General features: G+C 53.4%; 1 protein-coding gene and 1 pseudogene across 1 annotated transcript in view; both read right to left on the reverse strand.

Annotated features, from left to right (window-relative positions):
- Positions 1 to 13,873, reverse strand: part of SEMA4B (semaphorin 4B) — a 42,938-nt gene that overhangs the window by 14,362 nt on the left and 14,703 nt on the right. Inside the window, exon 2 of the mRNA XM_050797642.1 lies at positions 13,235 to 13,509. Coding sequence (XP_050653599.1) covers positions 13,235 to 13,373 — 139 coding nt within the window. The 5' untranslated portion in view covers positions 13,374 to 13,509. The remainder of the gene's footprint in view (positions 1 to 13,234; positions 13,510 to 13,873) is intronic.
- Positions 8,014 to 8,411, reverse strand: LOC126958932 (40S ribosomal protein S12-like; annotated as a pseudogene).

The following is a 13,873-nucleotide window of genomic DNA, read 5'->3' on the forward strand; positions in this document are numbered from 1 at the left end:
CCGAGTAGCTGGGATTGCAGCCATGTGCCACTATGCCCGGCTAATTTTTGTATTTTTAGTAGAGACAGGGTTTTGCCATGTTGGCCAGGCTGGTCTTGAACTCCCGGCTTCAAGCAATCCGCCCGCCTTAGCCTCCCAAAGTGCTGGGATTACAGGTGTGGGCCACTGCGCCCAGACCTTGGTACACATTTTAAATATCTTTTGTTTTTGCAGAATAACAACAAGGAAAGAGACAAATTATCTACCACTAAGTGAAAATTAAGGTTATATTTATAGTATATATGGTCAAATTCTATTTTTTGTGGGAAAAATATAAGCATAGGAAAAAAAATCCAGAAGGATGTATCACAAAATACTAAACCATGGGCTCCCTGGGAGAACTATAGGTAGCATTCTTTTCTTTTTTACTTGTTATCATTTTTAGATTCTATAATGAGCAGGTTATCCTTATATGATGTGAAATATATAAATCAGAGGAAAAAAAAAAAAAAAGAAACACACATACTTATCCACCAGGGTACTGTTTATGCTTTGGGTAACTAATTGGTTTGGAGAGAAATTATTTTTAAAATTCTAAGCAGCTGATGAGAACAGAAAAACAAGTAAAGAGCAGCACCCTGACCAACCTCAGGAACGTTGTAGCTGACCAGTGGGTTATGACCACACAAACAGAAGCTGAGGAAGCAAAAAGTGCAACATGCCCAACCAAGCAGCTGTGAAGATGACTTCATGTGTGTTTACCTGTGGAGTGTTTTTACATACCCCCAGCCTGGTTCCATAAAGGGTGAGGAGACATGAAGAAAAGAAAGTAGTGAAATATAAACATTAAAATCAGGAGCAGAGAAAACCCAAATCTGAAGAAAAACATCTCAACCAGCAAGGAAGTAAAACTTCACATAAGTAGGTCATTGAGTCTGCACACAGCTGGTAGAGAAGGGCTGCGCCTTTAGTGCTGGGCCTCCTGGTGGCCAAAGAAAAATGGGAAATGAAGCCACTCCATCCTCAATGTCCATAAGGGGGCACACATAGCAGCCGTTTGCGGGAAGCTCATCCTTTTTTGTTTTTTTTGATTCGGAGTTTTGCTGTTGTTGCCCAGGCTGGAGTGCAGTGGCACGATCTTGACTCACCGCAACCTCCGCCTCCCAGGTTCAAGTGATTCTCCTGCCTCAGCCTCCTGAGTAGCTGGGATTACAGGCATGTGTCACCATGCCCGGCAAATTTTGTATTTTTAGTAGAGACGGGGTTTCTCCACGTTGGTCAGGCTAGTCTCGAACTCCTGATCTCAGGTGATCCGCCTGCCTCGGCCTCCCAAATTGCTGGAATTACAGACATGAGCCACCATGCCCAGCAGCTCAGCCTCTTTTTTTTTTTTTGAGATGGAGTTTCGTTCTTATTGCCCAGGCTGGAGTGCAATGGTGTAACCTGCACTTCTCAGGTTCAAGCGATTCTCCTGCCTCAGGCTCCCAAGGAGCTGGGATTACAGGTGCCCACCACCATGCCTGGCTCATTTTTAGTAAAGACAGGGTTTCACCATGTTGGCCAGGCTGGTCTCGTGATTTCAGGTGATCTGCCCGCCTTAGCCTCCCAAAATGCTAGGATTATGGGTGTGAGCCACTGCGCCCAGCTGAAGCTCAGCTTTACACCTGGCAGCAAATGAGGAAGGAAGCCCTCGGGTGGGGGTGACACTAGTCAACAGGAAGACGGGGGTCGGGTGGCTGAGCCACCGCACCCGGCCCTCAAGTAGGCACTTCTGTCAGGCAGCAGAGACATCATCTCACTGAGCTGTACATTCTCATACGTGTCACAGGAGGAATGAGACATATAAAGATCACAGGAGTCTCATGAGGAGTGAGACCAGGACAAACAGACACTGTGGTCCCTCCTCATCTTTTGGATTTTTCCAGAGTTACCTGGAAACGAGGGCTGGTTCAGATAAGCTGGTTGCCCATGCTTATCTACCTGCAGAAGAGCCACCTGGGCGGGCCCTGTAAGTCTGGGCAGCAGACCGCCCTTGGAATCTGTCCAGACACAGAAATGCCAAGGATCAGAGATAAGCCTCAGTCCCAGGTGGCAGCTCAATCCCACTTACGACTAGAAGAAGGGGTGGAAACCTGCCTCGGGCACTATAGACAGAGTGCAGCCCTGCAGACCAGCCAGCCCCTGGTTCAGCCCAGGCCTCCAGCCCTCTAGCCATGCGGGGAGTAGAGTGAATGGAATGACAAAGGGACAGAAAGTGGAATGTGCCTTGGAGAGTGAAGGGCCCCTTAACCAGGCTTTCTCCTTCTGGGGCTTCCCTTCCATACTTGCCCTCCTCTCTCTGCCCTGAGACTCAGACTGAAAGCCATGGTGTGCAGAGTAGAGTTAGAGACCTGGGTTCAAAGCCATCCTCCACCACTTACTAGCTGTGTGCCACCAGGACACGCCACTTAACCTCTCAAAGCCCCATTTTCCTTATCTGTAAAATGGGGAAAATAATAACACTTTGCCTCATGGGGTTGTTATTAGAAAAAATTAGATTACGTATGTAAATAATAATATACGTAATAACCCACATTTACTGAGACAGCTTTGCTCAAAACAACGTTGCATATGGTTTGCAGCGTGGCATGGTGTCTGGCACACGACCAACACTCAATGAGTGACTCAAAAACAAAATCCAAAAACCCCGCAGGAAAATCCAGCCTGGTGAGAGCTGCCAGAGGGGCAGGGCTCCTTGGGGGAGCTGGGCCTCCCTTATCCATGGGGTTCACGAACTTAGCCTGGGAGATTCTAACTTAGGCACACACCTGGTCATATGAGGGTGTCAAGGCCAAAGCCAGAGAGCATCAGCTCAGAAACAGAGACCTGTGTGGCACAGGCTCATGTTGTGGGTGCGAGCTGGTATGTGCTCAGTGTGAGTGGTGTTACTGTCTAAGGGCCCAGGTGCTTGGGTCACCTCCAGAGTGACTGCAAACATCTGTGCAGGGCCCTGCCTAAGCTTGCCTGTGGGTGTGTGTGTGTGTGTGTGTGTGTGTGTGTGTGTGTGTGTGTGTGTGTGTGTGTGTGTGTGTGTGTGTGTGTGTGTGTACACGGTACCCGTCCACGCTTGCGCACTCACTCCTAGGTGCTCTTTGTGCAGGGGTGACGGGAAGGGGGTGTTTCTGCACTTTACTTCCTGCGAGGGACTGGTGCACCTTGGGGTCAGTCTTAGCTTTTATGCTCTCCGTTGTGCCAAAGAGCGTCTCGCTCGCTGTCCTGGGCTGCCTGTGCTGCTCGGACATCCTCCAAATCCATCTATCCAGTGGGTTAGTCCAGTATGAAGAAAGCAGGACACGCCGAGGCTGCAGCCAGTTTTCCCACTCAAGATGAACCCTCTCCCTCCACCCCAACAGGCTTCAGCCAGGGGCTTCTCCAGGGCCAATGCATCCCACTAGGCAGATCATCCTTCAAGAAGGCAGAATGGGGCTGGTCTGGGGCTGCCGTGTCCCTCCCTGGAGGGAGACAGCATGTGGAGTGGGCACATAAGACCTGCAGGGTCCCCACTCCCCACCCCAGGAAGTGGGGCTCTGAGTAGGAAGTGATGTGGGAATACTCAGCCCCCAGCCCCATGTAAGGGTCCTCCTTCCCTGTGACTCAGCCGGAAGCCTGGAGCTCTCTGGGGTTAGACAGGAATAGGGCTCAGCACCATCCCCACCCTGGGCAGTCCCCACCCCAGGCCAGCCAGTGAGTTGTAGCAGCGCTGTGACTCAGAGCCCCACCCCACCTTTCTCTCTACTGTGGCTCCGGGCACGGCAGCAAGACGCTGACCTGGCCCTAACATCCTACCCGCTACAGGCCCCAGCATGATCAGGCCAGAAAACACCAGTTTCCCTGTGGAGTCGGTGAGGAAGGGGCCTCCAATGCAAGGAGGCAGCCAGTGGCCTCCCCCACTCTCAGAGAGGGGTCTGGGTGGGACAAGTCCCCAGAGAGCCTCCTGAAAGACTGTTGTAGCCCTTCGTCCCCAGGGATGTCACAACTTAAGTCACCAGAACCTTGGACCCACTTATCCCAGCAGCAGCCCCACCTCCAGGGCAGGAGTGCTGACGGGGCGCAGTCAGCAGGAAACTGGGACACACAGCCAACCTGGGTGCACTTCCTTCCTCCACACGGCCCGGCCCGTGCTGGGCAGGGCAGCCACCTCTTCCTCATGGAGCGTGGAGGAGGGGGCCACATTCTGCTGACACCAGCCCAGTGCCAGAGTCAAGTCCCTCGTTGGGGATGTTGTGTGCCAAGGGTCCTCCCATGGACTGAGGTCACCAAGAAAGTGGCAACGAGGGCAAGGCAACCTGGCCTCACAGCATCTGTGCTCCTGGGGCATGTCCTGGAAAGCCGCTGCTACAGCTCCAAGTGGGCAGACCAAGAGCCTCTGCCGGAACCCCCAGGCAGTCCCAGCCCCGACCTAGGGCCTGTGCCACGGCTGCACACACCACTGCTATCACCTTAGGAGCCTGCCTGCTGCTTGCCTGCTCACAGGCCTACCCAGGGCCAGCTCAATCTCTCTGCTCAGGGGCTGGCTCCCCACTAACAACTCCGCTCCTAGGGCCTCTGCCCTGGGTCTGCCTTCCTGCCTTTATAGATGTCTCCACTTCTTCCAAGGAAATCGGAGTCATCAGGCATAAACAACCTCAACTTCCTGCCCCCATCTCCTCAGAGACCAAATCCTATGTGACCAACTCTACTTCTCAGAAAGCAGTTTTTGTTCCAATGTCCATTCTAGAAACTTTTGTGCCTCCCTGCACCTGCCTTAGACAAGCTCCCAAAGAGAACAGCCACCCCATGCCATCTCTGCCTCTCACCTTCCACTCACGCCTCCACAGAAGTTGGGCCTCAGCCAGCCCCACGCTCAGCAGGGACAGCCCTGCCAAGAGCCCAGGGATCGCCTTGCTGCCAGACCCCAGACACGGGTGATGCCGCCCCATCCTCTAGGTGTCTGTGCCCCCAGTCCCAAGCATCACCCCGTGTCCCCCTCACACGCCTTCTGGGTCTCCAGCCCTCAAAGAGCTAAAGTATGTAAGCACCTCCTCAGCCCTTTAAATGGATTAAGTCGTGCCATCCTCACAAGGCTGCTGTGGGTTATTGCCTCCGTTTCAGGTGTGAGTCAGCCCTGGGAGGAGTGGTGGGGATGCCATTTGACCCTGGGCCACCTGGCTGCAGAGTCTGTGTCGCTGACCACCCTCCCGCCTCAGGCTTTGCTCCTGAATGTTCTTACTCTCTGGGTCCGTCCGCTCTCGGCCCTGCTCCTTTTACTCCGTTCAAGCTCCTGGGTCCATGCTCATCACGTCGATGATGCGGATGCTGGCGATCCCCAAATCTCTTCATCCAAGTGCAGATCCTTCTCTAATACACCAGACCCCACAGCGCAGGAGGGCCTCTGTGGGTGCTTCCCACCAACTCACTGCCCCGTTCCAGTCCCACTCCCTGGCTTGGGATTTTGTGTCTGTGTGTGGCACCACTCACCTGGGTGTCTCACCATCCTTCTCCCTCTCCCTCCTAAGTCCAGTCTATAATCAAATCCTTCCAATTTTCTCTCAATATTTTCCAAGTCCATTCCCCTTACCATCCCCACTACCACAGTCCTGAGCCAGGCACCATCCTCTCTCACCCAGGCCACCACCACAGCAGCCTCTCAACCAGCCTCCCATCTCCAGGCCAGCTGCTATCCTGCAGCCAGAGGGCTCTCTGGGAGCCGTCACTGTTCTGCCTAAAAACTTCAATAGCGCCCCGTCATCTGAGCTCCTAACTTGCCAGCCTTTGCCACCCACCCACCTCCTGGTTCAACCAAGTGACATGGAACTGCAAGTCAAGGGCCCATTTCTCATCTCCGGTCTGTTCAGGAAGTCCCCTCCGCCCAGAAGGCTTTCCTTTTGACTAACTCACACTCATCCTTTGAGACTCAGCTCAGTTCCACCTCCTCCAGGAGGCCTTCCTGAATCCCCAGCTGGGCAAGGGCCCTTCTCCGTATGCCCATCATTTCCTGTTCACATGTCTTGCAGGGCACTGGTGACACTGTCTGAAGATGGCAGTGTTTGATGTTTGATGATGATGATGATGGTCTGATGGTCTATCTTGCTCTTTCTTTCTTCTTTTTTAAGACAGGCTTGCTCTGTCTCCCAGGCTGGATTGCAATGGCTTGATCTTGGCTCACTGCAACCTCCGCCTCCTGGGTTCAAGCAATTCTTCCACCTCAGCCTCAGCCTCCCGAATAGCTGGAATTACAGGCACCCACCATCATGCCTGGCTAATTTTTGTTTGCTTTTTATTTTATTTTTTTTAGTAGAGATGTAATCCCAAAGTGTTGGGATTACAGGCATGAGCCACTATGCCCGGCCTTTGTGCTCTCTCTTCCACCAAGTTGAGAGCACCTTCAAGATCAAGACCATGTCTTATTCATGTTTGTATCAACTGGTCAGGCGGGCTCCCAGCAGTTGTTCCATAAACGTTTGTTGACTGAACAAATGAATGACACAGTCCTAGTCAGAATGCTCCAGCCCAGAGAGGGGCCCCAGATAAAAATGGGGGAATGTGGAGGTCCTGAATCTTCATACTCACAAAATTGTGTCTGAGAAGCACTGCTTCCACTCTGACCCCTCCCAAAAGCACTGAACACATAGAAGTATAACAGCCGACAGGAGTTCGACTTAGGAGTTTCCTAAGTTTTAAATATTAGCAACTAATTAAAATTTTTCTCTTTTTTTTTTTTTTTTGAGACGGAGTTTTGCTCTTGTAGCCCAGGCTGGAGTACAATGGCACAATCTCGGCTCACTACAACCCCTGTCTCCCAGGTTCAAGCAATTCTCCTCCCTTAGCCTCCTGAGTAGCTGGGATTACAGGTGCCCGCCACTATGCCCAGCTAATTTTTCTATTTTTAGTAGAGATGGGGTTTCACCATGTTGGCCAGGCTGGTCTTGAACTCCTGACCTCAGGTGATCCACCCGCCTCAGCCTCCAAAAGTGCTGGGATTACAGGCGTGAGTTATCGCACCTGGCCTAATTAAAATTTTTCTAAAGAGCTTGGAAGTCAAACAAAATATATCCCCAGGCTGGCTGTGGCCCACTACCCCTCAGTCTGCAAACTTCTGTCTGAGACGTGTGCCCCAGTCTCCTGTGTGCCACATTCCTGACCAAGTCTGCCATTTCCAACCATGGCCATGCCATGCCATGCCACCAGGGTCCTTGGCTGGATTCCTTGCCCCGTCTAGACTAACCTCAACAGATTTCTTTACCAGATGGAAATATATAACCTGCAATTATTCACGGGCTGAGGCGGGTCATCTTGCTGCTTTTGTACGATTCACAGGTGAAGCAGGAGGCAGCTGTTCTAATGGAAAGAATGTGGTTGCTGAATCGAGAACTGTGGCCCAAGGCTTGGTCCCAAACTCTTCTATAGCTGCATGACCTTGGTAATGAGTTAGCTTCACTGAGCTTTGGTTTCCTCATCTGCATGAGATAAAGCAATACACTTCCATATCCAACAGCAGTGCCTGGCACACAGTGTGTGCACCGCAATGGCTGCTTTTCTTTGCTCTTCCTGTTGGCCCCCTTCCTAGAGGATGGCCAAAAGGTGCCAAAAAAAGAGGACACAAGTAGGCTAATTTGGCTTCTCTTTAGGAGTATGGTAAAATGATAGCTTCTGTCTCCTACCTACCATCCCACTGAAACTCCCTCACCACAGGCCCCCCACCTCTCTGAAGCCTGTTAGACTACAGGATGGGCTTCCAGATGGATCCAGGAGTGCAGAATAGAGCTTCCATGCACAATAGGTCAGATCACAGGCCTGAGAGGCAGAACTCTAGCAGTTGGACAAAACACTCCACCTCTATGTATCACTCTGTAGTCACTCTACTCTTCTGTGACTATCTCTGCCACAGGGCAGGAGCCGGCCCCTAGTGTTCCAGTGTTCAGTGCCCAGAAGAGGGTCAATGGTGAGCTAACAAGTATAGAGCCAGTGTGGGCACCAGGCTTTTTTTTTTTTTTTTGTAAGTCAAAGATGTTTTCTTCATTTCTTGCATTTGAAGTGCTCTCCAATGACATCCATGGCCTGAGACTCCTTGCCACAGTCCTTAACTACTATACAACTGCAACCAATCACTTTATGGGGTTTCCCCTCTCTGTCAATTTGACAGAGGCCTACCCATTCCCCCCTTTTTTTGTTGTCATCAACCTTAATTAGGTTGATTTGGTGCTCAGTACAAAGGGCCTCCGCCAACTTGACATACACAGTCTCATCACACTTGGATGCAAGCACACAAAGATGGGCTTCACACTTGTCTAAGGCTTTGGCAGCTTCGCGAATTCCATGTGCTAGGCCATTGTGGATGAGGCTGTCTTTAGCACCTTTTGTAAAGCAGTATTAATGTCCATTACACCTCCAGCAGCAATGCCTTCCTTGGCCATGGCAGCGGGTTACGGGTGAAGCAGAGTCGTGAATGCACCCGAGCCTGAGCCTCCGTCTCTGCACAACTTGGTGGCAGCAGGGAAAGAGCCACCAGGCTTTTAATTATCTTATCTTACAGACAGGATAGCTGTCCTGCTCCCAGCACATGGAGGACAGAATGTAAAGAGGATGGGCAGGGAGACCAGCTGGGGAAAAACATAGAGAATGCAGTCCAAGGGAGCAGATTTCCCAAAAAGCTAATCTGAGGGAAGGCGGGCCTCGACCACAGGAGTCTCACGTTGTGTTGTTCCTCTTCGCCCTGATCCCCAGGGAGGGCCACATCATAGGCCCCCTGAGTCCTGTGCCAGCCTGAGCACCCATGGGGGTGGAGTGAGAGGCAACAGGCTCTAAGAAGATAAAGGAAGAAGTGATTGATGACATGACCCAAGTCTAGCCTTTTCTCCAGGCCTTGTGCCACCCTCTGTCTCTTGCCTAGAGGATGAACATGCTGGTATATCCAGATGTGCCCCAAAAGTTGTGCAAGTTTACAGCTTTCCTGGGTTGGCAAATAGGTATTTCAACACCAGCTGGATGTGGGTTGTGCAGAAGGCAGAGCAGAACCAGTGAGGGGCAGGTAGGGAGAGGCATGGTCCAGCCCCATGCAGAAGAGGTTCTTCAGGCAAAGGAGGACTTTGAAAAGGCTGAATCAGGAGCACTTAATAACTGGGCTATAATTAAGCAGGACCCCTGATAATGACCTCCAATCCCGTCCCTGGGGGCCTTGCTTTGTCTTTTCTACCAGGGCAGGCGCTAAGCCCGACAGGCTTGGCACCTAGCAGAGGGACTGCATACCACCAGTGTGCACCAAAATGGATGCAAATAACCTCACCAAGCAAGGCTGGCAGGGGATTTCTAGCACAACAGAGCAGAAGCTACCTTTTTACCATGGACGCAGCACGTGCCAGGCACCACGCCAAACACTTTACATACATTATTTCATGTAATCCTCTCAGAACACTGTGAAGATGGCCATTATTCCTATCTTGCTAATGTGAAAATGGGCCTGGAGAAGGCTGGGAGCGTGCCCCAGGTTGTGCAGTTAGTAAGGGTGGCAAGCTACTTTATAAAGCCAGGCTCTGAGCATCCACAGTTAGAGCGCCTTCCACTTGCCTCTGCAGAACCAGAGAGATGCCGGCCCATAGGACAGAGCTGGAGACAAAGGTTCATGTCCAGTTGAGACCATGTCAAGGAGGGAAGCCAGTAACCGGGGTGAGGGCTCAACAAGCGACCAGCATCAAGGCTTCCCAGGGCAGCCTTGACCCTGGCTGCCTCCTCCAGGGCCAGAGGGCAAGCAGCTGATTTGTGCCAAATGCCCCATTCTCTCTGCTCAATGGGGTTTTGTTGACGGCAGTTTGCAGGCCTACAGATTTCTGTCCAATCTGCTTCAGAAACACTGCATCCAAAGCTTTCCCACCTGGCACTTCTGGGGCAGGAGGGAATTAATAACTCCCTTTAAGGCTGGGCATGGTGGTTCATGCCTGTAATCCCAGCACTTTGGGAGGCCAAGATGGGCGGATCACCTAAGGTCAGGAGTTCGAGACCAGCCTGGCAACATGGTGAAATTCCATATCTACAAAAATACAAAAATTAGCTAGGCATGGTGGCAGGCACCTGTAGTCTCAGCTGCTCCAGAGGCTGAAGCAGGAGAATCACTTGAACCTTGGAGGCAGAGGCTGCAGTGAGCCGAGATGGCGCCACTACACTCCAGCCTGGGAGACAGGGTGAAACTCTATCTCAAAATAGTAATAATAATAATTCCCTTTAAGTGTCCAAATAAAGTGGCCCAATAAGACTTTGGAGGACCATGGGAACGGGTGTGTTTTGTTTCTCCCCACATGGCCAGGCTGGGAGGCACTGGGTACCATTGCTTCTACTCAGCACCACTCCTGCTCCTGACCGAGGCTTTGGTCATGGAGCTCTACATGGTAGTTCCAACACAAGAGAACCCAAATTCCACACGCTTCTTTGAAACATTCCTTTCAGAGACTTCCAGCTGACTGTGGAGCCCGTAGTGGCTGTCTCCCCATCCTCCTCCCACTATTGGCCACTGGGCAAGGCCACAAATTGGCCCCCTGCATCTTAAGCACCCCAGGAATGTGCTGTTCATCAACAATAATTAGGGTTCCCTATGAAGGACCCCAGATGCAGGGCAAGCTGGACGCTCCACTTCAAGGGATTTTGTTTTAAACCACAGACATAGCCCCACTGTCCCTAGGCATCTGGGTCCTTATGGGGTGTGGCTGGGAATTCAGTAGAGGAGTGAGTAGCAGGAGGAAAGGGAGGTGTGTAATCTCCAGTTCCATGACCCTTTTTCCTAAGATGTATGTGAGGGAGGGCACTAGGGCCCTGGACCCGGCATCCAATGGTCACCACGAGCCTGCCCAGGATGGGCACACTGCCAGGAACATCTAATGAGACCCCTGGGATGAGGCAGGAAACCGCCTTAGGCCACACTCAAGGGTGAGCCTGTTCAGTTACCAGGGCATTCCCCTCCCGGACCCCCAGCCAGTCCTGGGACCTGCACGTAGGTAAGAGTGGGAGGTGGGTATGAGGGCCAGGAGGAAGCCCAGAGAGGGGGCACTCCAGGGTATAGTGGCAACTCAGTCGAGTCTAGATACATGCTCATAAGTTCAGGTAGCTGGGTGCCCCTACACTATTCCAGGGCTTTGGTGGGACTGGAAAAATGGGCCACTCTGGGCAGACCTAGCCCCAAGAACATAGCAGAAGGGGTCTTTTGCTCCAGGATTCCCAGGTTGGAGAGCTGAGTGTGGACTGCATTTCAGGTCCTCTCAGCCCTCAGCTGGGCACCTTGGTACAATGCACAAAATGCAAGCCCGCCTACAGCAGCCCTGACAGGTGAATGCTGGCGTGTGACAGAAGTCTGAGAACAGTCACAGGCTTGTAGAAGTGGGCCAGGTCCTGCAGCTGCATGGGTAATAATAACCAAGTATTCTAGCTGCTCCTCGGGAAGCAGGTCCCCTCGATTCCCCTACTGCTCTCCAGTTTTGCCTTCTAGCTACCCTGTCATTGTACCATCCAGTTCCAGAGTTGGACATGAAACCTACTGTTTTTTGACACGGTCCCATGAGCTAGCCCAGCTTTCCCAAGGACATAAGTGGAGTCCATTGGAGCATCTGCCCCCATCTCACCTTGCCTTCTCCCAAAAATGAGAGGGTCTGAGGGCAAAGGGAGTTGTGGCCACAACAGAAGTGGCAACGCAGCAGGCCTGGGGCTGGTTACACCTGTTTATCCTGACTTCACAAGCTGAAGCACCCAAGGGGCTACAGTCAAACTAACACCCCAACCCTGTCCTAACCCCAGGCAGAATCACCCCAGATCTGGGCGGGACGTACAGGAATAAACTCTGAGCTGAATAACACTCATTCAGCGGTTCCTGTACCAGGCCCTGTCCCAAAGACTTTTCAAACACGAGCTGATTTAATCCTCACTACCTTGAGGTAGGTTCTATTATTATACCTGTTTTACAGATGAAGAAATCAAGACCCAGAAACTTTAAGTAGCCTGCTCAAGGTCACACGGTTACTAAGTGGCTGAGGTAGCATTTGAACGCAGGTCATCTGCAATATTTCAGACAGGGGTTCAGATAAGGTTACTTGAAGCCACTAGGGCCCTGCCTTAATTTAAGTGCTGATTCTACTATTTCCTTTTGTAAATAGGATGCTTTCAGGGGTGGGGATGCTGTGAGGAGATGGAAGTCTGGGACAGTTTCAGTCTGTAACCTCTAATTTATACATGCTTTATTCCAATTCAGACAATATGACAACCAACAAGTTAAAGGGCTTGCGGATACAACATCTGTTGGGAACTTATAAACTTCATATCCGAGTAACACACCTTGCAAGGCACCTATGACTCTGCCTATTTTGCAGATGAGGAAAGTGGGGTACTCTCTGCCTATTTTGCAGATGAGGAAAGTGGGGTACTGGGAGCAGAAGGCACTTACTTGCCCAGTGGAAGAAATGGGCTTGGGATCCAGGACCCTCTGAATCCAAAGCCCAAGTGCCCCAAGAAGAGTTGGAGAAGCAAACGGATGGAAGGGAAAAGGAGAGGGAAGGGCACAGAGCTGAAACAGGAGGTGGCCACAGAAGCAGATGTGAGCACCAGGAAAGGAACCCAGACAACCAGGATGCTACTCGCAGGTCACTCTGAGGAGGGGTCGCGCCCAGGACTTGGGAATGTCAGCGCCCAGAGCTGCCCCTATCCGCAGTCTGGTCGCTCCCAGGGCCTGAAGGTCTCTCCTTGCTGGGGCTTGGGGCTGCACTGGCAAGCCAGGGATGGAGGGGCGGAGAGGGAGGATCGGGCGCCCGCCCGCCCGCCCGCCCCACCACAGCTCCCGGCCCTGCTGCGACTTGCTGGGAATACCAGAACCCCAGTGTTTATAGGACTGCAAGCACTGGCCTCCCTCTACCCCGAGCCGCCATCGGGGGCGGCACCGCGGTCGGCTCTGGTCAGCATCAAAGACAAGTAGATGGGCAGGCGGACCCCGCCGAAAGTGCATCCTCCTAAGGGAACTAGCCCGGACGGCAGAGCGGGCTAGACCCCACCCCTGCCCAGAAAGAAAACTGAAGGGGCCCGCAGCCCCACAGCTTCCCTCTCCTCTCCCTCCCTGAGCGCAGCGCTTTGAAAAAAGAAGGTGTCCTAATGGACCCCGTGCCTCCGACAGGTCCCCTCCTTGGTCCTTTGTCACAGTCACCTCCGCACGAGGCACGTCCCCGGCAGCCCTCCTTCCCCCGGCCCGCGCCCCCAGGTCCCCGGCACTCACCCAGCTGCAGGCTGATCCGGGGGCTGAGCGCCCAGGTCGGAGGTGGCGGCTGCAGCAGAAGCAGCAGCAGCAGGAGCAGCAGCGGTGGCCGAGGCGGCAGCGCGCCCCATGGGGCGGCGAGCCAGCTCCTCGGGCCCATCGCGGCGCGCAGCACTCGGAGAGCAGGAGCGACGGTGTCCCGCGGCTCGGGTTCAGGTGGATCGGCCGGACTCCCGGGCGACAGCTCCGCCCCGCGGCCCGCCCCCGAGTCGCCCCGGGGGCTCCCACCTTCAGACCTGGGGGGCGGGAGGTGAGAAACAGTGTCACGTGGGCCCTGGCGAACGCAGCCTCTCCGCAGGGCACCGCAGTACTCCCGCCAGCGCCGGCCAGGCAGCCTCGACTTGGGCAGAGCTGGCCTGCAATCGGCGGAGGGCGGGGCCGAAGGAGGAAGTCGGCGGTGAGCCCGGCCGGCCCGCCCCTTCCCCCTTCCCCTTTCCACCTTCACCGGCGCTGGCAGCGCGAGGGGACGCAGCAGCTCGGGGCGCGGCCGCAGGGGGTCAAGCCAGTGATCAGTAGCCCCGGCGGCCGCCCGAGTGCTGAGACGCTGACAAAAGCCGACCCCCAGCTCCCTGCCCCCACTGCTCAGACCCTCCCACCGCC

The sequence above is a fragment of the Macaca thibetana genome, chromosome 7 (assembly GCF_024542745.1).
Source record: "Macaca thibetana thibetana isolate TM-01 chromosome 7, ASM2454274v1, whole genome shotgun sequence".
Taxonomy (NCBI): Eukaryota; Metazoa; Chordata; class Mammalia; order Primates; family Cercopithecidae; genus Macaca; species Macaca thibetana.